The sequence below is a fragment of the Kogia breviceps genome, chromosome 3 (assembly GCF_026419965.1).
Source record: "Kogia breviceps isolate mKogBre1 chromosome 3, mKogBre1 haplotype 1, whole genome shotgun sequence".
NCBI lineage: Eukaryota > Metazoa > Chordata > Mammalia > Artiodactyla > Physeteridae > Kogia > Kogia breviceps.
The window spans coordinates 29,889,790-29,912,717 of NC_081312.1; the positions used below are offsets into that span (position 1 = coordinate 29,889,790).

General features: G+C 46.1%; 1 protein-coding gene across 9 annotated transcripts in view; it reads right to left on the minus strand.

Moving 5' to 3' along the window:
• RGS6 (regulator of G protein signaling 6) overlaps positions 1 to 22,928 on the minus strand; it is a 574,222-nt gene that overhangs the window by 101,532 nt on the left and 449,762 nt on the right. For all 9 annotated transcript variants that reach the window (XM_067028212.1, XM_067028210.1, XM_059055864.2 and 6 more), the window contains exons 4-6: positions 4,736 to 4,786; positions 1,627 to 1,733; positions 261 to 312 (exon numbers count right to left, since the gene is read on the minus strand). In XM_067028212.1, coding sequence (XP_066884313.1) covers positions 261 to 312; positions 1,627 to 1,733; positions 4,736 to 4,786 — 210 coding nt within the window. The remainder of the gene's footprint in view (positions 1 to 260; positions 313 to 1,626; positions 1,734 to 4,735; positions 4,787 to 22,928) is intronic.

Here is a 22,928-nt window from a genome sequence, read left to right on the forward strand (position 1 = left end):
CCCACAGAATGAGCATTAGTCACACTTGGTAGAACTTTTCTTCCCTTCCCCTATTCCCTTCCAATGGCTGCACCTTTCAGCGTGCACTGTCTTTCATCACTATGTGGAACCGGAACGTTAGTACTTGTCAACAATATGAGAAAGGGTTAAGCAGGGCAAAGACCCTCCTCCTCATGCACCATGGTTTCCCAGACAGCAAGGATTTGCCTTCTGCATTCCCAGCAGTAACACTAAGTGTGGGCCGTGGCTTCAGTGCTTACCGTAGTCAGTGTTTTCAGGCTCCCAGCAGTTCGAAGGCCAGAAGTACGGGGCCTGCAAAAGAGCACAGGTGTCAGGACTCAGAACGCTAGCACTTGCCCTCTGCTGCCTGGGGCCCAGGGGCAGCCCTCCCCTGCACCCAGTGAGGACCCCTCCCTATGACAGGCTCTGTCCACGTGCTGACACCAAACCCTAACTCTCTCCTGTTCTTAATGCAGTGGAGGCCAGTCAACATTTTAATCTAGGTGTTGAGAAATGAAACCTGAGGTAAGCCAAATAAATGCAAAAATGAGAAACAGTTTACAGGGCAAAAACTTCTTATCCCGAGGTAATAGAAGTCTGATACAGAAGTCAGACAAGCACTGTTTGTGGGGCACAAGCCCCAAGTTCCTTTGTCCCTTTGCTAAGGACTGAATGGTGTCCTCCTAAATTTCTGTGATGAAGTCTTAACCCCCAGTGTGACTATACGTGAAGTAAGGAAGTAATTAGGGTTAAATGAGATCATAAGGGTGGGGCCCTGATCAGATAGGATTAGTGTCCCTATAAGAGGAAACACCAGAGAGCTAACAACCTCTCTCTCTCTCTCTCTCTCTCTCTCTCTCTCTCTCCCCCTCCCTCTCCACCCTGTGAGGACACAGTGACAATCAACCATCTGAAAGCCAGGATGAAAGCTCTCCTCACAAACTGGACCCTACTTGAAAATCTTAGACTTCCAGCAGCCAGAACCATGAGAAATACATTTCTGCTGTTTAAGCCACCCAGTCTGTGGTATTTTGTTATGGCAGCTGAGCAGACTTAGATATCCTTCGACCCTGTCTGAAGAACTCCACTCCTAAACCCTTTGGTTAGATCTTGACACAACCCCTTATCCTCTGCTCCAATTCACTGTGGGACAGGATCTGAGGGGTGGGAATTGTTGGGAAGTGTTAATAGGTAGTGAATAGAAACTTCACACCAGGGAGGCAGCATGATATAGTAGAAACATCAAGGACTTTTCTATCAGGCTGACCTAGGTTTAAGTCAAGGCTGTCCCCTGGATTTACTCAATGCCCTGTTAATTCTCTAAGTACCTCAGTTTTACCAACTGTAAAATGGGAGATATTAATTCCCCCAAAGTTTGTTCTTCAGAATAAATGACGAGATAATGTGTAAAGCACACAGTGAATAGTAGGTTCTCCATGAGGGATTTTTACTACTATGCAGGTAGGGCAACAGATGGCCCAGACAAAAGTTCGTTTGGTTGCCCCAGTGCTGGTGGGAGGTAAGGGTTGCTCCCTTAAATACTGTCAGTTTTTTAGGTAGTTCTAATCTGAGATCAGATGATGATGAGAAGAAAAGGGTCTTCAGGAGGACAAGCTGCATTCCTACCTGGAAACGATAAAAGGTGCCATCATCCTTCATGGTGAGAACATGGTCCGAGATTGGAAAGACGTAGCCCTGGGCAGCTACGAGGCTTCCCAAGTGTATTGCTTCAACTTCAGGGACAGGGCAGAAGAGAGAGAAGTAATTAGGAAGCTGTCAGAACACAGGGCTACTTAGCTGAAATGTAAGTGGGGCGGGGTGGGGGGAGCAGAAAGGCAACCGGAAGTCAACTATCATCACTCCCAGATCACTGCATGATTGGCTGACTGATTGGTTCATACCTTCCGATAGGGCTGCACTGGGCGGGGGTGGAGATGTCAATGGTTGGGGAGGGCCACATGTGTCTGGATCCCCTGGATCCTAGCTCTGAGAGTCTGACATTGTTAACGCCCCTAAAGCTTCCAGAAGAAAGTCCACCTTCCCAGTTAAGACCATGGGTTTTGGTGTGGATAAGCCTGTATTTAATTAAGTGAGATGCTTCACCTAAAGTGCTTAGCAGTGTCTGGTGCAGGGTAAGTGCTCAGTAAGTGCTGGAAGCCCTGATTCATATTTTTAATTTCATCCTTTTTTTTTTTTTTTTTTTTAAATCACCACCAGCAATGAGCATGCAGCCCATAGAGTCTTTGGACTCACATTGCATTTCCGGACATGACAGTCCCACCAGCGATGAGGAGGGTGTTACCCTTCTTTTACGGACATAGAGGGAAAGCTCAGTATCTTAGAGAATTGGAGGATGCGCAGGCAGTGAAGTGGGCAGGAGCCTAGGGAGGCCAACCTAATAGAAATACTTGTATTTTTGCCACAATCAACCTGTTGTTTTGTTACTTTAGCACCAGCCATAAATAGATTCACATAAATGGTTACAAATTTATATTTACTCTGAGCAGAGCTAAGAAAAAAGAAATCTAAATGGTTCTATCATACATGATAATCTTTCACAAATATAAAAGTACTCTAACTGATAAAAACTAATTTTTGGCTGTAGAAATTATTTGACACACTCAGGGAGTCTCCAGGAATTATTAATTTCATAAGCTCTGAATTTTTTAAAGTGACTTGTATTGATTTTATTTGCAAACTCTTCAAGAGTCTTAGCAAATAATTAAATCTCAGTTGTGGATCAGGCAATGTAATTTTAAGAGCTGGCTCTAGAAGGCTGTTCCGTGACAGTGCTACAACTTTCAAGAGGTTGTATATAATCCAGCCGTTTTGCATCTTTAGAACCTGCTATTCTCCTTTGGAAGGAGCATACACTTGTAACTGGGAGAATCAGAATGAATGGAGTTGTATCTTACTGGCTTAGTAGTGACCAGTTGGCTTTTGAAGTCTATATGCTTCAAGAACCATGGGTCTAGCAGAAAAGGGAAGTTTCATCACCTGCAACTGCTCCTTCTCCAGGGAAGAAGGAGTAAAACCCAGTAAGAAGGGGACTTTCATGTCACCAATCTAGGAGCTAGAAGTCTCACTTCATTCTTCAAAAGGCTTTCGCTTGGAGATGTGGCAGATGGGAAGGAAGAAGAGAGGGAGGGCAGATGTTGGATACCCACCTTCCCAGGCCTTTTGTTTGCCTCATTTCTGCTGGTGAATTGTTCTTAACTTCTCCTGCTCATCTACTTCTCAGAAGCCCAGACAGGTCCCAACACCTTCATGTCCTCCCAAGGGCATCAGAGTATAACACACCATCATAGATAAAACTCTTATCATTCGGGACCTTTCACAGAAGCTTCTCGTACCGGCACCAGTGGATTCCTGAAGCCTGTTCTACCACTAGGGGGTTCAGGGTTCTCTGAATATACCATTACTGCTGCTACTACCACCGATGATAATGATAAAATACTTGTCAGAAATAGGATGACTGTTTTAGAAGGGCAAAGGAAACAGTGCTCTTGGAAGAGAAGAGACCACCACGAAGAAGGGTCACTACATACATGTAAATGAACTGGTAGAGACTTATTCAGTCCAGTTTTCACAAGTGGACAATCAGAATTCCAGGCTGTGTAAGGCAAAGACGTAGGGTAGTTGATTTGGTTTTTTCCTTAAAAGGATTAGCATTCATAGTTTTCCCCTGAGGATTAAGAACTTGACTAGAATTAAGAATTTTCACTACTCATGAGAGTGGCCATTAATCATGATGGGGAAAAAGGCTAGTGTTCCGTTCATGACGTGCTTTTCTGGCACTCAGATTTCTGGCGCCTATGTTTAACTGAACTCTATGTAAGTTGTATTGTTTCATAGTCAATAGTCTATTAGGAGCATCAGATTAAAATATAGGAATGCCCGAGCTGACATGCTGACCCCGGCAAGGAATCACAGCTGAAGGTCAGACACCTAGAATGGGCACTTGAAAAAAATCTTTAAAAAGCATAGCAATTGAAGGGCATTCAATTTGAGGCAAATAGGTCTAATCCCCAAGAACATCAGAATACATTAGTGGATGTTTGTAAATATGACCTTCAGACAGCAAGAATACTTAGTTAAGATGGGGAGTATATAATAAATTCAAAAAAGTTTTCTTATCTAGGATTTTCATTTTATTCTGGAACCCTGCATTTTCTAATTTTGCTATGAAAATAAATTTTACTGCTTATTTGCTGGTGGGAGGACAGATTTGGAAACTGTTTTACTGGCCAGGGTTTGCTCTTGTTTTCCTGGTGAGGTAATTGCATTGCACAATTAAAGTTGAAAAAAAAATCATTCCTTCACTTCTTGCAGAAGCAGAGAACAGAAGGAGTCTTAGCAAATAATTAAACCTCTTAATTGTGGATCAGGCAATCTAATTTTAAGAGCTGGCTCTAGAAGGCTGTTCCCTGACAGTGCTACAACTTATCTTTAATTGCTGTGGCTAACCAGAGTCCATCTCATTTCCCATGTTATTGTATTGGGCTCTTTGGCATTCTAAATAGTTGCTCATTTCCTCCAAGGGTGATTTAAATTTAAAGATAGGAATTCAGTGGAGAAAATAAATTAATTCTATTTGTAAATAGAGTGATTCTACATCTTGGAATTCACGTGTATAAGCCCCGTTCTCAGGATGATAGGAGAATCTGGTTTGGAATTTGGTTATGGGTTGTTCACTGATATCACGGGGGTAAAGTCAGGGTCAAGGGTCAGGTACCTGGGTCCTCAATGGAGAGGTTCTTCATAAGCCACTGCACAATGTCAGTACCTGCAAGGATAAAGCAATGTCAACTGAAGACCTCATGGATGTTTAACTCTGTGTCAGAAGAAACATGGTTACCCAAGAGACTCCTAATTCCAATTAGCACACACCTGGAGAGCTCAGTAATATTGACACTTTTCCTTCCTAACCAACCCTTTCTATCCATTAGTATGCTTCTGTTCTCACAGTCCCGTTCTTTTCCCCCCAAAATCCACTTCTGATGACTCAGGATGGTGTTGTATCCACATTTCTCTAGGGCGCTTCTGGAGGGGCCTTCCTGAGAATACATATTTTGATGACAGGCTAGAGGAAGTCTTATCACGCCTGGCCCCAGACCATTTCCTGAGGGAGGAGACTCCTTTTAGCTCACTATCCTCAACTGACAAGGCCTGCCCAGCACAGATGACCTCAAGGGTTCCTGAAAAAAAGCTCTAATTTTTTCTGGCCTGGGCTCATCCGGAATGAATAAGCCCCTGTGTCTGTGGGAGAAACTTCTATGTGTTCACCAAAACCTCTGTCCTCTATCCCCTGGGCCATAGCTAGTTTACATTTCTAGACTCTCCTGCAGTTGATTGTGCACTGAGTTCTGACAATGGAATGTGGGTGGAAATGCCATAAGCCATTTCCAGACTCAGACCATAAAACTCCTGTGTGACCCTCCTCCACACTGTTCATCTCCATCTGCTGGCTGAATGGAGAGAACTCCAGGGGCCTAGAGGGGGGCGGGGGTCGAGCCATGTGTGGAAGGAGCCTGGGAAAATTGAGGCCCATTTGGGTGACCTGATTGAAAAATAAACTTAGTTGTGTTGAGCCCCGTATATTTGAGGGTTATCTGTTTTGGCATCTAGTAATGCCTTAACTAACATAAAATCTTAAGAATCAGAAGGGAGTTTTAAAGCTTATCTACTCCAACCCTAGCCAATATACAAGCCCCATCCACAACACCCTGGACAAGAGGTGCTGTAATTTCCATTTAGAAAAACCCTAGTGCCTGGAAACTCACAAATCTCCTGTTGGCCAACCTGTCCCAGTTAAATCATCTTCGATTTCTCTCAGCAGAAATTTGCCCTTCTCTGAATTCCTCTCTTTGGTCTTAGTTTTGCCCTCTGATGACAGAAAAACGAACTCAGACCTCTCACTCTGTGAGCCAATCCTTTAACTATTTGGACAGTCCGTCCAATGTATTATCAATGTTCTCCTTGAGTTTCCTCCCCTCCAGGTGAAACAGCCTGGATTCCTCAGCTGTTGCTTCTGGGGATATGATCTGGGCTCCCTCCTCATTTTGGTCACAATTCTCAGAATATATTTGCTTTTGTTTGCCTCCCTTTAAATGTGGCACCTAGAACCAGGCCAGTGCAGTTCATGTGTGGGTAGAGGAGTCCAATTTTCTGGGAGGTTCTGAACTTCTGTGCAATCTACCTTTGTCACCCCCAAGTCTCACTTTAAACCAGTTCAGATCTTCGAAGGTGGCTTTGTCACCTCAGGATGAAATGTTTGATGGAAAACAGCCTGAAAAGGGCAGCATTTCTAGATATCCAAGTCTTGTCATGGGTCTGAGGCATGGTGTGAGGGAGAGGGCCTGCCAGAAGCTCTCCTGGGATGGACTCCTAGCTAAAACACTGGAAACCCCAGCAGAGGGGTTGAACGAATATTGCCCTTTTTCCAGAATTAAAATTGCTCAGAAATTTGACTGGGGTTCACAAATGAGACCAGTATAGGCCTGAGTACTTAGACATTTTGTTTCTCTCTGGCTCTCTGGAAGGTGAATGAACCCTGCACAGTAGACTGTCCTGCCCTTTCTGTGCTGTCCCCTGATCCCAGGACTAGCCTCCACTGACCTGGCCCTGCAAGTTCCCTGCATTTCAACCTCAAAAGCAAGACTTCTAAGCATTTCCCCACTCTTGCTCCCAGATGGCATCTATGAACTAAACTTTGGATCAAAAACACTCCTTTTCATTCACATTCTTAGAGAGAAAGGGAGAGTGTGTCTGTGTGTGTGTGTGTGTGTGTGTGTGTGTGTGTGTGTGTCCACTTCCTCCAAATTATACAAGTTCAACATTTGTCCTAGGAAATGAAGAACAAAGCAGAAATCAAATACAAACTGTAATCCCAAGTTGGGGGTTGGGGGGAGAGACTCTAACCTGTTTTTCCCTCAAAAGAAAAACAGTCCTTTTTTTTTTTGTGGGTTGCCTAGAAACGGAGAGGTTTCCAGCATCAGCAACAGCTCTCCCCCGGGCAAGAGGATTATCTTTCTGCTGAGCTTGCTGAACCATTATTTATCACCTGCCAAAATTGATTAGTCACCCCGGGACAATGACAGCCCTTCCTTTCCCCTGTTAATTACTGTCATCATTAATATCCATGTCACTAATTAGTATTCATTCACATTGAAACTCCTTCCTTGCTATCATATCCGCTCCCCCCTCCACCCCACCCCAGCCTTCGGTACCATTGTCTGGGTTTCTACCCGCTTTGGCTTCCTGCATTCATGTCCGGCCTAATTGTTCTTCCCAGTGCCCCAGGCTCCGGTTTGCATTCACAGAACTGAAGTATCACATGTAAGCATTTTTTTTGGTAAAGAAGTGAAAGTCACAGAAGCCCCTGGCCTTCTTCCCCTAGCACTGCCGGGACCACAGACCTGGGTTTCCTGTCGCTGGCGTAGCCACCATGACAGTCACGGTCTCATCTGGGGACACGTGTAACCGTCCTCAGGCCCTCGTGGGGCTGGGCTGCTGCCCTTGGCTGCCCAGGCCACTGTCTTCAGTCTGTAGCAGCACCCACGCCACCGTCATCCCTGACACGCACGGGCACTGCTATGGGGGACCAGAGCACACACAACGACGTCTGGGGCTGTGGACAGTCTCATTCTCGCGGGCGTGGGGTATTTTAGGCTTCGTTGGACTAAGCCAGGAAGGGCCAGCCTCAGCCTTGAGAGCAGGCAGTAAACGTAGCAGGTTCAGCCTCAGGAACAAGTAAGGGAGGGAAATCTGTCATAATATTATGTCCTTTATAAGACCTACAATTATTACACTGTAGAACCAGCCAAGAATAGTACAAATAACCATCAGGAAAAAACGTTTTTATTCTTCTCTTTTCTCTTTCCTTTCTTTCCTTCTTTCCTCCTTCTCCCAATCATTCTTTCCCTCTTATTCTAATAAGAATTTGCAGCAGAATTTTTTTTCTGTTCTATCTAAAATTGATTGTTGCCTTTTGTTACTACTATTGGATTCTGGTTCTTATCTTTGCCAAGGTGCCCTGCCTGCCAAGGACTTAAAGCCAATATAAAAACATTAAGAACAAGTGCACGATAGCCGCTCTTTATTCCCAAAGATCCCAAAACATTTGGCTGAAAGTTTTCTTTTTGAGGCTAATTTATCAACATTTATCCTAGGGATATCCATGAAATACACCAGAGGGCACCTGAAACACTTCTTCACAACCTGCGTGGATTGTTTGTATATTTCAGTATATATTTATTATATGCAGGTATGCTTTATGTTTCTATATGTGTTGTAAGCCCGTATTTCAATGATGTCTTATATATGTATATAATTATGTTTATTGGCAGGGCATTTGGACACAACTTGGGGATTCAATACATAAATTATGGCTCATCCATACAACAAATATTTATTGAACACCTACTGTATTAAATGAAAAAGCATATTGAGAACAGTGTATATCGTAAAATGACATTTTTACAATAGAAAATATATATTTATATTTGTATTCTATTACTTACATATGCATAGATATATACAAATGTGGAGGAGAAAAGTTCTGGAAGTATATTTATTTATTTAATTTATTTATTTTTGGTTGCATTGGGTCTTTGTTGCTGTGTTTGGGCTTTCTCTAGTTGTGGTGAGCGGGGGCTACTCTTCGTTGCGGTGCGTGGCTTCTCATTGAGGTAGCTTCTCTTGTTGCGGAGCACGGGCTCTAGGTGCGCAGGCTTCAGGAGTTGTGGCTCACGGGTCCTAGAGCACAGGCTCAGTAGTTGTGGCGCACGGGCTTATTTGCTCTGCGGCATGTGGGATCTTCCCGGACCAGGGCTCGAACCCATGTCCCCTGCATTGGCAGGCGGATTCTTAACCACTGTGCCACTAGGGAAGCCCTGGAAGCATATTTAAACTGTTAAATTTAGGTTATCTTGGGGAGAGGCGAGGGTCAAATTATGGGAAATTTCTGTTCTTTACAATTCCTTAATATTTGAAGTTCATAGAACATTCATATATTACTTTTGCATTGAGAAAAATCCTTTTTTGTTAAGCAGCAGAGAGGGAAGAACTGGCCTCTGAGCCTAAAGTGGTGAGAGCATGGAGAGTAAGGGCTACAGAGTCAAGTAGAGAGGGCATGGAGCACCGCCTCCTGCTGCCACCAGGCCCTGGGCTCTCGCTGCTCTCTGCGGAAAGGGCAGAGGAATGAAGGCAGGACTCGAAAAGCTGTCTTCCCTCCTGAGGAGTACAGAGCAGGTGGCTTGGTCATGGGCCTCAAATTGGTCACTGGCCATCTGGCTGGCTATAAGCCTTGGAGTGGCCTTCTGTAGACTCTAATAGGGCTGTTCATCACAGTCCTGGACAAAGGGTGACCCCCAGCACCCCTCCCTGGGGTTTGCTTACTTGTTTACTTGTGTAGAGTGAGACTCAGTGACCTCTTCCCAAGTTGTAGTAACTCTAGATCAATATAAACTGGACTTGAGTAAGCTGGTAAGATCTTCCGAGATTTTAGAAAGTTCTTTCTGGCTTGGGGGGAGACCCTTACTATAAAAGTGTTCTATACTGGGCTTGGCTTCTGGCATTTTAAGCTCCCCTAATGAATGAGGGATACGTGGATCTTCTTTTGAAATAAGTCAAAACCCAAGCAGATCCGACTATGAATCACTTCCTTCATTTCCCCCAAAGTTTTGTATCAATCTGAGCCCAAATTAGATTATGCAAACTTGACAAAAGACGGCTTCCAGTCACCTGCAAATTTCAAGTGGCTTCCAGTCACCTGCAAATTTCAAGTTACCTGCAACTTTGTAGCTTATATATCATGGTTCTGGTAACTGAAGCAATTGATAACTTACTCATCAGTCCTCCCCACTGGAGAAAGACACTTCCACTTCTTGAGTAAACTATTTTTCTGGAGCTCAACCAAGGATAAGACAGTTCCTGCCGTGAGTGAGCTCACGGCACTCCTTAGGCAAGGTTATGACTCCGTCCTCCATTGGATTTTCATGTATCTGCCAAGGTCTCTGCTGCACTTGTGAGTAGAGAGGGCAGCTTTGTGCCACCTCACCACGCATGCAGGTGCCATGTGCAGGCCAAAGCTCGCCAAGAAGGATGACATTCCCCAGTGCCCACTGTGCACTAGGCCAGAGCCGGACACTTAACCCTGCTGTCACACATTATCTTGACAATAACTATGTAAAATATAATAACTCTTATACCTGTTTTAAAGATTAGGCCCAGAGAGGCCCCAGGTCACATGCTAGTACCTAACAGAGCCAAGCTTGGAATCCAGGCAATTTCATGTGAAATATTATTTCCACTATACCATTCTGCCCCCCTTATCTCTGAATAACTTTCCAAGTAGTACATAGAAGAATAACTGGAAAAGTTATCTTCTATACTCTATTTCTTTCTTGAAGTACAGACACTAATTTAGCGATAGTAATAATTATTACTGTTAGCTACTGAGCTAATAATTTATTGAGCACTTTCTATATTCCAGGCTTGGAATGATTCTACTATAATAATTATATGGTGTAAATAGATTATTATCTCCATTTTGCCGATGAATTGAAGGACACTCTAAGTAGGGACGTTTTTAACAACTTTAGACCATTCTTTTATGACTTTGTTAAAAAACAATAAAAAATGCACAATTAGCTAACAGAGAAAGCTTGTGAGCAAATGTTCAACTGGGTTTTGGGGAAGCGTACACAATGAATAGCTGGCAGTAGACAGAAGGAAATACAGGTGGAAGAACTAGTGTGATAAAAAGTCTAGTGGCGGGCTTCCCTGGTGGTGCAGTGGTTGAGAGTCCGCCTGCCGATGCAGGGGACACGGGTTCGTGCCCCGGTCAGGGAAGATCCCACATGCCGCACCGCGGCTGGGCCCGTGAGCCATGGCTGCTGAGCCTGTGTGTCCAGAGCCTGTGCTCTGCAGTGGGAGAGGCCACAACAGTGAGAGGACCACGTACCACAAAAAAAAAAAAAAAAAAAGAAAAAAGTCTAGTGGCATATTTTGAGAGGTATTGTTTGGCAATGGGCTTGAGTTTTTCCAAGGAAAATGGTGACAAATGTAACAGATATACACTTGCTTCCCAAGCATATGAAGCAATAAAGCACATTGTTTATAAATTCAGGCAGATAGGAGCTCAACTCATGGTATGCCATTTCCAAATTGTGTGATCCTGGGCAGGTCCCTTAATTACCACCCACCCCAATCTCCATTTTCATGGGTCAACTGGGGGAAATCCCACCTACTTCCAGGATAAAACAAGGTCATGTATACAAAACTCTCTCCAAAAGCCTGGCCCATGGTTTTGCTGAAATGGCCTGTTTATTATTAGGTAACCTACCTGCTCTGGTGCCCTCATTTCCTCATATGAAAATGAGGACAATAATAAAAGGACCTGCTGCTTAGGCTCTGGGGTTAAAGGAGATGCTGTTATGTGCAATGCCAGCACAGCTCCTGGAATGTAATAAGCAAAACACACATGAGCTACAGAGAGAGTCTGTGTTTTACATTCATATTGGAGCCAAGTGTCTCACCAAGTCATCGGCGTGGCTCAGAGAAGCAGTAGCAACTTGAACTTCTTGGTTTTTTGCCTGCTTTTTCATTTTAGGCCTTAGAGAAACTCAAATGTCTTCTGATGCTTTTAGGAAGGGATATGCTGATGGAAAGCTTGTTGGACAGCAGGAGAAACAAAGGAGGGAGTTGCAGCAGGCAAACTTTAGGAGGTTGACAGGGCCTCGTGGAGGGGGTGGGACCCCCGCCTGGCAACTTTTGTGGCTTTGCTCCTCTGGAGGACATTTTCCAGGAAGTGAGCCCCTTCTCTTGAAGCACTTATCTTGGTTTGGAACTAGACATCTACAGCGTGATGATTTGGTCAGTGCTTCCCTCTCTGTATTAGTTTCCTGGGACTGCCTAACAAAGTACCACAAACTGAGCAGCTTAAACCGAAATTTATTGCCTCACTGTTCTGGAGACAGGAAGACCAAGATCCAGGTGTGGGCAGAGCTGGTTCACCTGAGGGCTGTGAGGGAGAAGTTGCCCCAGCCTCTCCCCTCACTTCTGATGCTTTGCTGGCAGTCTTTGGTGTGCCTTGTCTTGTAGAAGCATTACCCCAATCTCTGCCTTCATCCTCACGTGGCGTTATCCCTGTATGTATGCCTCTGTGTCTAATTTCTCCTTTTCATAAGGGCATAGTGGATTATAGCCCACCCTAAAGTAGTTTATCGTAACTAATTACGCATGCAACAACCTTGTATCCAGATAAGGTCACGTTCTGAGGTATCAGAGGTTAGGACCACAACATATAAATTTTGAGGATGACACAGTTCAACCCATAACTATCGTTCCGAGAGAGCAGGACTCTGTTATACTGTTTTATCTCTGGCACCAAGCAAAGACCTGGCATGAAGCTAGGGTTTCATAAACGCTCACTGATCAATAGTTATATTCAAATGGGCATCATATAATACATATCCATTCACGTGCACATATTCATTACATTAAAATTTTTTTTCTCAATTTTTTATGGCCCATGGAAACTTCATCACAGACCAGCACCAGCCTTGGCTGGGCCTTTTGCAACTACTGCTTTAGAGGAAAGGTTCAGGGTTTTCTACCCATTGACACTTTCTTTCAAAAACCACACCTCTCCTTGTAAAAAGAAGTCTCAACAAATAAATGCTTTAAAAAATATAAGGCAAATACATAAACAACAAGGATTCACTGCATAGCACAGGGAATTACATTCAATACCTTGTAATAAACTATAATGGAAAAGAATTTTAAAAGAATATATATATATGAATCACTCTGCTGTATACCTGAAATTAACACAATATTGTAAATCAACTATACTTAAAAAAAAAAAAAAAACCCATTAGGCAGCAATCTGAACTGCCTCCTCCTCGTTCAACCCTGGCTGGCACCTAAGGGGGACAACAAACAGAAGGAAAGGTGAAGTCTTCAACTCTCTTCTCGAGGCAGAAAGACCTGGTGCCCTTTTCTCCTCTCGCCTGTCCTTGCTGTTGGCCTCACTGGCCCCCAGGCTGCAGAGTTCAAACTGCCTGCGACTGGCTTTGATCCAGCCTGTGATTCTCCCTTCTAAACTGGAGGCTTTTGCGTCAGTCTGACTCGAACAGTTTGGAACAATTAAATCCAGACACACAAGACTATCATTTTGAACCCGGTGATACCCAAGCATCACTGCCTTATCCAGTCCTAAAGCAGGGCAGGCCGGGGGCCACCTCCCTGGGGTCATCTTCCAGGCCAGGCACATGGGCTTGCCGGCCTCCGCGGGCACGTGGCAACTGCGCCCCTCAGCGACTCACAGCGCACACAGCAGGAAAGACAGCCAGCCCTGCCGACGGGAACCCCCTGGTGGACTTTCTCCCGCCAGCCCCCCTCCCCTGCTCAGACGGCACTTTCCCGCTTCCCCACGCATTATAAAAAATAATAGGGGGCAGGAGACTGGGCGAGGTTATTACCAACTCATAAATCAACTGGGAGGCTCTGAGTGTTGTGGCGAGGTGTCTGGGACCGGCTCCCCCGGTGTGTTATCTCACTCGGGCTCCCACGATTGATTCATAACCTCATAACCCTCCCGCGTCCGAATCCCAAGTCTTCTATCTAATTGTCAGCAGCCGAGTACATGATTTGCAAGAGGATGCAGGCAGCAGCAGACGTGAGGGTGGAGGAGAGATTAGTTTTGTCAATCAAAAGCGTCCAGGGCCAGGAGGAGCACACCCGGGATTTAGCTCAACGATCAGCTTATTAAAGGGGAGGCCGGATATGGCTACGCGGATGGGTCTCACGCAGGGAGATGGTGAGTCTCGGCCACTGTGGGTGTAGCCTCTGCTCCCGGGGGGGTGGGGGGGTGGCTGCTCCCATGACTGCCTCCCGCTCAATCCAAAGGCAGAAATGAAAAACAAATAAGCAGATTTGCAGCTTCTGGGGAGAAGTGAGCTAATGCCAGGTGTCCTGAACCTTTGCAGGAGGGCTGGAAGGTGTCAGGGGCTTTATTGTCTTCCAGTGTTGTCTAATGGTCATCTCATTTGTGCACATTTGAACCTGAAATGTGGTTTGTGATTTAATTTGTATTAAATTACAAATACAAATTTGTAATCTGTATTTAAATTAACCTGAGGGGTTAAGGCTTTCTTGAGGGGAGTAGGAGAGGTAGCCTTTGTGACGCCCAGGTCTGCAGGCTGCAGTCACTTTACCTGGAATCTGATCTAACCGCACTGTTAGGGAATAATGCTGACACACTTCCACAGTGTGCTTTAAGGCTTACGTCTGCAGAGTGTTCTGGACACCTGCCACCACCTTGGGATGGGCAAGGTGTGCATAGAAGGTAGTGTGAGCAGGTCAGGTTTCAAGCGGAGTCTGGGACACACAGGTGCTTGTGCAAAGACTTGATTGGTGTTGCACTAATGCCAGCTCCAGTACCCTGGAGCTCTGGCTTCGTGGAACACACTCGGCTTTTGTAAACAGACCTGGGTTCAAATCCCGCCTGGCTCTGCAACTTGCTAGTTCATCACCTTGGACGAGTTACTCAACCACCCTGAGCCCCAGTTTACCCACTTGCAAAACGGTCGATCACTGAATCTACCTCAGACTGTGTTATGAGTATTTAAATAAGGAAATGGAGGTGGGCACTTAGCGTAGTCCTGGGTACCGACTGGACACACTGCTCAATGGTTATTTTGGTTCCTTTCCACTTATAGGTGATGCACACCTCTATCAGCCCAGAGTGGAATCTGGTCTGGGACTGATCTCCTGAGCATAGAGCCTCAAGTAGGAATCAAGCCTTTCTCCCAGCTCTTCCCTGGGCCTGTGCTGCAGGCCTAGACTAGACAGTTCAGAGCTGGCTCTAGCTTCGGTCTCTCAAGCTTCTCTGTTTCATTGAGATGAATGAACCCATCCTTGTAAAAATTGGTCTGGGACCTTCTCTATCAGTAGGGGATCTACTCCCAGTTTCAATTTCCAGTTCCTGAGGCAAAACGTCAGAAGAACCCCAAGGAACCCCAACATCTCTCCTTCTCCATCCCAGCTACAGCCAAGCCCTTAGCCTGGCATCTCCCACAGGAGTGGCCACGAGGCAAGCAGCCTGTGTCTGAATCCAGGTTTCCCCTCCCGCCAGCTCTGTGATCTTGGGGATGTGCTTTACTCTTGATAAGCTTCAGTTTCTCTATCTAAGATATGATAAAAGCACAGTCTGAGAGGGTGGGCATATGGGATAATTCCTGTAAAAAGTTCAGCCCTGTGTCCTTCAGTGCAGAGCAAATGATCAGCGTGTGCTGGCTTTATCATTATCATTATTATTATTGCCATTACTACTGATTGGACCACTTTCATTCATTTATCTGTAGTGATGATTACGACGGCTCTGTCCTTAAGCAAAAAGGGGCGCTGGCAGGCTGCAAGGGCTAGACTGGAATGTTTGTGGGATGCTTTGGGCCACAGAAAGAGTATGTAATTCCAGCCCACCCAGTGTTGGGAGAAGGATCACAGAGAAGGAGGTGCTTAGGATCAGTGAGAAACAGAAGATTGAGGAGGAAAGCATTGGATGTAGGGCCAAGAACAAAGCCGTCCAAAGCAACCACACCAATGGTATCATGTGACAGCTAACATTCATATGCAGACTGGAACAGCAAGTTGCTGTGAAAGGGAAGAGTCCTAGAAGGGCAAAAGTTACAGCATGCTCTGGCATCACTTAGGTGCAAAGCACTGAGCCAGTCACCAGGGGCTGAGAGTCAAGGGTGAATCAGAAAAAGAATCAGGCTTAAAAGCTACAGGGAGATGATGTCAGAGCTGCCGGGGAATGAGCTCATGCTTTCCTGGCGTCAGGATGCTGGCCTTTCCCCCCATTCCTCCCTCAACCCGGGCCTCATGGCCACCGCCAGCAGTGCTGTGGTCCCTTCCTGCAGTTGGCCTTGGGAGGTGATGCACTGCTTGGTCAGCCTGCATCCTCCACACCTCTGCTGCTGGCTACCGTCCCGGATCCCTGCTCAGCTGCCTTCAGCGAGGCGCCCCAAACCCAGAGGGGCTCATGTGCAGGACACCACCACTGTTTCCCCTCCCTGCCATCCTTCAGGGGAGGGCGCGGCCTTGGGCTTCTCTGGGGCCTGCTGCCATCTTGCCTGCAAGGACACCTGCCCCTTGACCCCACTCCCAGCAACAGCCTTGAGTCCTTGGGACTTGGCTGTCTGAAGTGGTGGGCGTTGAGGACCACAAAACAGAAGCAGTGACAGGAGCCGGTCAGAGGCCTGTGTGTCCTGACCTTGCTGAGGGCAGGGCCAGGCCCCGGCTAACGAGTCATCAGTAGGAAACGGGGGCACAGCCCACGGGGGAGCAGGTGGCAGCCAAGCCACACCGCCCGCCTTCCCTGCCCCACTCTTTCCTCCTGAAATCCCTAACTCCTTTTCTGTCTCCGGCATTTAGGTAAGAAAAAACAGTGCAATAGTGAAGACAAAATGGGGTGATGGGGAGAGGGGACTGGGGGCTGTGAAGACAGGGAGGTGAGCCAGGTGACATTTACACGGAGGCCTGAGCAGTAAGAAAGAGGCAGCGGTGCATCTGGAGGAAGAGCAGTGAGGTGGAGACCTGTAGAAGGAAGGCACGGGCGCCTGCAGGGGCGATGGGAGAGGGAGGGGTTTCACCCTCTGGAAGCCTCTGCAGGACTGGAGTAGGGGAGGGTTTCGTGTGGTTTTAAATGATCTCTTTGGCTGCTGGGTGGAAAAGGGATTGCAGAGGGACAAGAGAAGCAGGAGACCAGCCAGCAGCTGTTTTCAGTGGGTAAGAAATCTCATGCTGGCTGGGCTCTGTGGTGGCAGCGAGATGGAGAGGAGCAAATGGGTCCCGGGTCTGTCTCAGAGGCAGGGTCCCTGGTCCCCTCTAATGCACAGGACACGGAGTACGAGAACAAGAGGAGTCTGGCTTGACTTCCGGTTTCTAGCTTGACTAACTGGATGCAGGTGGAGCTTAGCCTACCTGAGATGGGGAAGCAGGTTGGGGAGGAAACCTGGGTTCATTAGTGGCCGTGTTCTGTCTGAGACAGACATATACTGTAGCCATCCAAGTGGAGATGTCAAGTCTGCCAGTGGACATAGAAGGCTGGGTTTTCAGGGAGAGAGCAGGCTGGAGATAGTATTTGGGTGTCACTGGTGTGTAGGAACGACCCTTAAGCAGCGAGGCTGGGTGAGGTCACCCAACGAGAACATGTTGACTGAGAAAAGAGAGCATTGGAACCAAGCCCTGGGCCTGGCAGTGGTACAGCTGGCAGGGCACCCAAGCCTGCTCTCCCTCACTCTGGAATGCCTTCCGTTACCCTGAACGCCTGGGCGTCTCTCTTCTGTGACTTATCCTGCGATCCATTCCCCTTCCTTGGGATACAGCAAGAAAAATGAGCTCAAACTCTGGACCTTCCGCCAGGCCCTCCCGGAACCTGCCCTTCGAGCAACCTCCCTTTCTTGCTCACGTCAGGGAAAAATAGACACTTACCACCATGTACAGCACCTGACAGCTCTGCCCAGTGCCCGAGCCAAAGAGACAGCTAAGGGTTTCTGTGTTCTCTTCTGATTTATAACAAGTTTAAACTCGTTTTCTGGCTTTTCTGTCACTAAATTCCCTGAAAGCACCTTGTGGGACTGTGGAGCTGGCCCGTGGCCGAGCACTGCCGGGTGAACACAGCCTGGGAGTGACTTCAAGCTCCAGATCCCACCCGGGTTAGAGGCTTTGGGGTGGAATGTCGTCTTTCTAATGTGTAAGCCTCATTTCATTCGCATCAACTCCAGACCAAGAGAATCTGGCTTTTGTTCAGAGAACGTGTTGAGAATGTTTCAAATGGAGAAACCCTGTAACTAGGAAAAGGACAGACTAAATATAAAACCCATCATGAGTTTACGCTTTCTATACCCATTTCTTCATCATCGCCCCCACCCCAAGTGCTGGCTTCTTCCAAAATGGATTAGACTTGAGGCAGTGAATGCTTAATGATATTGCTAGAATTAATAAAGAGAATACAAGATTCACACAATGAATGGGAGAGAGCCATATGAAGAATGCCAGAGAAGGATGGCTGCTCTAAGTGATCAGAGAATTTAGTTTATGGTTCTTGGAAATAATAAAACAGTAAAGGATATTGCTCTCATTTCTTGGCCTGTCTCTCCATTAGCACATACAGGGTCCTTAAAGAGAGAGACCCTATCCCCTCAGCTGTGCCTCCCTGACTCACTGCAGATTTTCAAGGAAGACCTGATGACTATCTTTAAGAATGTGGGCCCAAATCAGTGATTTTCATTTTGGTGTAATCACTGTGCTGCTTTTTCTTCCAGACGTTGGTTTTGCTGGAGCTGGTTACTCCTCAGGGTGGCTTCTGAATCTTGACAGTAAAACAGGCCAGATCTTTGGTGTGGAAAGTTAGCTTGCTACTTGCTATTGCAGATTATTTACATGTATGGTAAAGAAGAGGGGGTCAACACATGCCCCATTTAAAGTTATTCAGGACTAGAACTTGGTATGTCTGTAGCCCATTCCTGCCCACCCTGATTCTCCAGGTGGTATTACAGTCAAATACGGTCAAACCTTTGCAAGAATGTTAAAAGCCCAGATTAATATTGAGGTTTGTATGGCTCAGCATGCAGGCAGAACTAAAGGCTGGTGTCTGATCAAATAACACAATAAAAACACTGTCCGTTTTACTAAAATATTTTCTCAGCAAAGGTCATATCCATGCCATTGGGAGGGTAGCAGATTGAGAGACTCAGACTTGGAGTTTATTAAGGAGAGAGTTGGGTATAGTTTTGAGGGATTGGGATTAGGTTCAGCCGCGCATTTCAGAAAAAAAAAAATAACAGTGGCTGAAACAAGATAGAAGTATATTTGGTAAAAGAAGTCTGGAGGTGGCTCCATGGGGTCCTCAGGAATCCCCACTCTAATGTTTCCCTTCCATCTTCCAAGTGCTTGACTTTCACCCCGAAGGTTACCTTATGGTTCAAAATGTCTGCTGAAGCACCAGCCATCATGTCCCAGCTTCAGGCAGGAGGAAGAAGGAGAAACAGAAGAGCTAAAGAATGCCTTTCCCAGGTGAGAAGCATATTAAGCATATTTTCCGGAAGTTCCATACTCTATTCACACACTGTGATACACACAATAATGGCTCCCCGAAGATGTCCATGTCCTAATCCCCGGAAATGTGAATATCTACCTCACATGGCAAAAAGGACTTTGCAGGTAAGATTAAATTAAGGTCCTCAAGATGGAGAGATTATCCTGGATTATCCAGGTGGGACCAATGTAATCACAAGTATCTTTATGAGAGAGAGACAGGAGTGTCAGGGAGAGAAGGAGATGTGAGGACAGAAGCAGAGGTGTGTGAGGGCTCCCACACGTGTGTGTATTCGAAGGAGCTCACGGGGAGGGGCGGAGGAAGAGAGAGGGGATGGGGTGGGGAGAGCGCTAGTTAGCTGCTGGCTTTGAAAACAGAGGAAAAGACCACAAGTCAAGGAATGCAGGCAACCTCTAGAAGCCGGAAAGGGAAAGGAAACGGATTCTTCCCTAGAGGCTCAGAAGGAACATAGTTCTGCCAGGACCTTTACTCCTCTAAGGCCCGTTTCAGACTTCTGACCTCCAGCTCCATAAGATAATACATTTGTATTGTATTGTTTTAAGCTGCTAAAGTTGTGGTTTGTTGTAGCTGCAACAGGACACGTATACTCACACGACTCAGACACCAGAATTCAGTCACTTGACCACACCTGGCTGCAAGGAACTCTGGGAAATAGTCTTACTGTGAGTTACAGGGTGCTCAGCCAAAAGTGGGGCTGAGGCAGAAGGGAAAAGCAGATGCTGGGGTCGGAAACAGCAGACTGCTAGGCGGGGCTGTTACGTAAACGCAAAGCTCTCCACATTTAGCATAGCAGAAAAGTATTCTCAAAACAGAACTGAATCCATAGTGAGGAAACATACCTAAGAAGGTAGCATAAACAGCTTTAAAAGTATTGTGGCAACTGATTTAAAAGAGGAGTCAAGTAATTCTTTAAGTAGAACATTCTCTCTAACTCCTATTTTAGCTGAAAGTTCCTAATCAGATATGTCTGAGTCCCGCTGTGAAGTCTGTAGTCTAAAACAGGGTTTTGAATTTGAAAGAAGCAACTCAGTCAGTTATCAGTAAGACTCTTGGTCTCCAAAATTTCTCTTGATAAAGTCAGACTGTAAGCAATTATGGCTTGAAATCTACCCCTTCTCTCTTTGTCCTAGCTAAATGCAAGGGCTGACACAGAAATTATAGATAGATCAACAAAAAAGTACTTATAAAAAATACCTTGTGGGCTTCCCTGGTGGCGCAGTGGTTGGGGGTCCGCCTGCCGATGCAGGAGACGCGGGTTCGTGCCCTGGTCCGGGAGGATCCCACATGCCGCGGAGCGGCTGGGCCCGTGAGCCATGGCCGCTGAGCCTGTGCGTCCGGGGCCTGTGCTCCGTGGCGGGGGGGGCCACGGCAGTGGGAGGCCCGCATACCACAAAAAAAAAAAAAAAAAAAAAAAAATACCTTGTATGTCACAGATGTTCAGCAGATTTTTTTTAATGACCGAAGGAGTCGATGAGCAAGTGAATAAACCTAGGAATTTGACCGATTTCAGTACGGTTTCATCCATTCATTCTATGTCCTAGGATTAAGTTAACTGCTGGGTGCAAAGCCCAATAAGATCTTCCTATGATCAAGGAGCTCACAGCATTGGGGAAAGATGGACCAGTAAACCAACAATCGTACTTCAGTGCACTGAGTGCTATGACAGATACATTTGCAGGAACTGGGAACATGGATGAGGGAGCCTACATCAGACCTGGCTGCCAGGAGCATTTTGCTGGAGGAGATGTTGCTTGAGCTGAATCTTGGAGGACAAGTTGGAATTAGCTAGTAAGGTGGGGGACTGCATTCCAGGATGAGAGAACAACATATTCAAAGCCACAGAATCATGGCAAACAATATCAGCAAACATTTATATAATGTTTACTATATGCCAGGCATGGTTCCAAGCACTTTACATATATTAACTCATTTCTATGCACAGCAGCCTGATGAAGCAGGTACTGTCATTATCCCATTTTACAGATGAAGAAAGTGAGGCAGAGACAGGGTAGGTACTTGTCTGAGGTCACGTGGTCTGTAAAGTTAGGATTTGAACCCAGGCACTTTGGCTCCAGAGACATTGCTTAGAGTCAATCATTTTGCGTGGTTCTGGCTTTTCAAGCCAGAACTTAAAAGTTATAGGAGACCATTTAAGGATGAGCTTCCTCTAAATCCTACTTAAGATTCTCTCTTGCCTAAAAGACTTTTATCATTAGGCTTTTCTCGGTTTCCTTCACTACCCTTACCAAACTATAAGAAATGTAGTGGCTAGTCCCCAAGCTGCCAAGGAGAGGGAAGTAATTTCTAGTTTCAACCTATGATCTGTTCACAGGCAAGGCAATTAGGACAGGTCACACAGAAAACAGGCAGAATGTGGCAAATTATTGGCATTACAGAAAACCTCTTTATCATATCTGACTTAATCTCAACCTTATAAACACCTCTTGCCAGTCAAGCTATGAATTGGCAGGTGCAAAGTTAAAGAAAAGAACGAGACAATCACTTATTATTATTATTATTATTGGCTGCACCGCATAGCTTATGGGATCTTAGTTCACTGACCGGAGATCGAACATGGCCCCCGGCAGTGAAAGCACTGCCCTAACCACTGGACCGCCAGGGAATTCTGAAGACAATCACTTATATTCTAAGACTTCCATTCCCCAGACGCTGATAAGCCGGAATGCAATGATGATCATTTCTGACTGGGATGGTGAGTGACACTCCCTTTCTAGAGTAACCCACTGGCTGCCATTAGTTGCAATTGTAGAATGCGGCTAAATATTTCTTCCTTTTCAAGTGGCTACTCCTAGAAGCATGGTTCTGAGGTCACAGAAATTTTCTTAAAATAAACAACAACCCAAAGCCCAGCAAAGGGAGCATATAGCTTATTTCCCAGGATTACAGCTCTCACTCACCCACCCTCTCTGGAAGCAGAGGTGTTTTAACCGGAGTGAGATGGATACCTTTCTCCTGTTTTGCCCACCTGGGGAAGCTGCGATGGACAGGAGCAAAGACAATGTGGGATCCTCAGGGCTGTATTATGAGTTACTATACAAAGGAAAGAATAGTGTTTTCTGACGTGGACTAAAAATTATAAATAGATCTGGTTAAGGCAGATGATGCCAGGCCTTCCTTACTCTTGGATGTCTTATTGTCTCCACTATTTTTTTCTCTTATGTACCATGGCCATGACCCCAGATCATAGCTGCCCATTTCTTGAGATACGTCTTCCCTTAGAAAGGTGAGAGGTCAGGGACAAGGCTGTCTCCCTCTCATTAAGTGACAACTCTCATGTCCTTGGACCATGTAGAGTTCTTCAGTACCTGCCACGGATGAAGACTGGAAAAAAAGACTTGAGACAAGGCAACTGGAAAAGGTCCATCAACATGGCCCAGAAGAGGGTCTGGGGAGGAAATTACTCTGTCCCTTATATTCCTTGCTCTGAGTCAAAGTCTGCCAGGGGCACATCTGGTTGGCAGAGCCTGGAACACATCATATGTCCTGGCTGTACCAAGAGCTGGGCAAGAGAATGTCTAATATGTCCTGCTTCTGTAGTTGGGAGTGGTCTTTGCCCCCAATGACACTCATTATTTGGGAATTTCCTAATCAAAGCAAGACATTAAGATGTTGGATAGGGCTTCCCTGGTGGCACAGTGGTTGAGAATCCGCCTGCCGATGCAGGGGACATGGGTTCGTGCCCCGGTCCGGGAAGATCCCACGTGCCGCGGAGCGGCTGGGCCCGTGAGCCATGGCTGCTGAGCCTGCGCGTCTGGAGCCTGTGCTCCATAACGGGAGA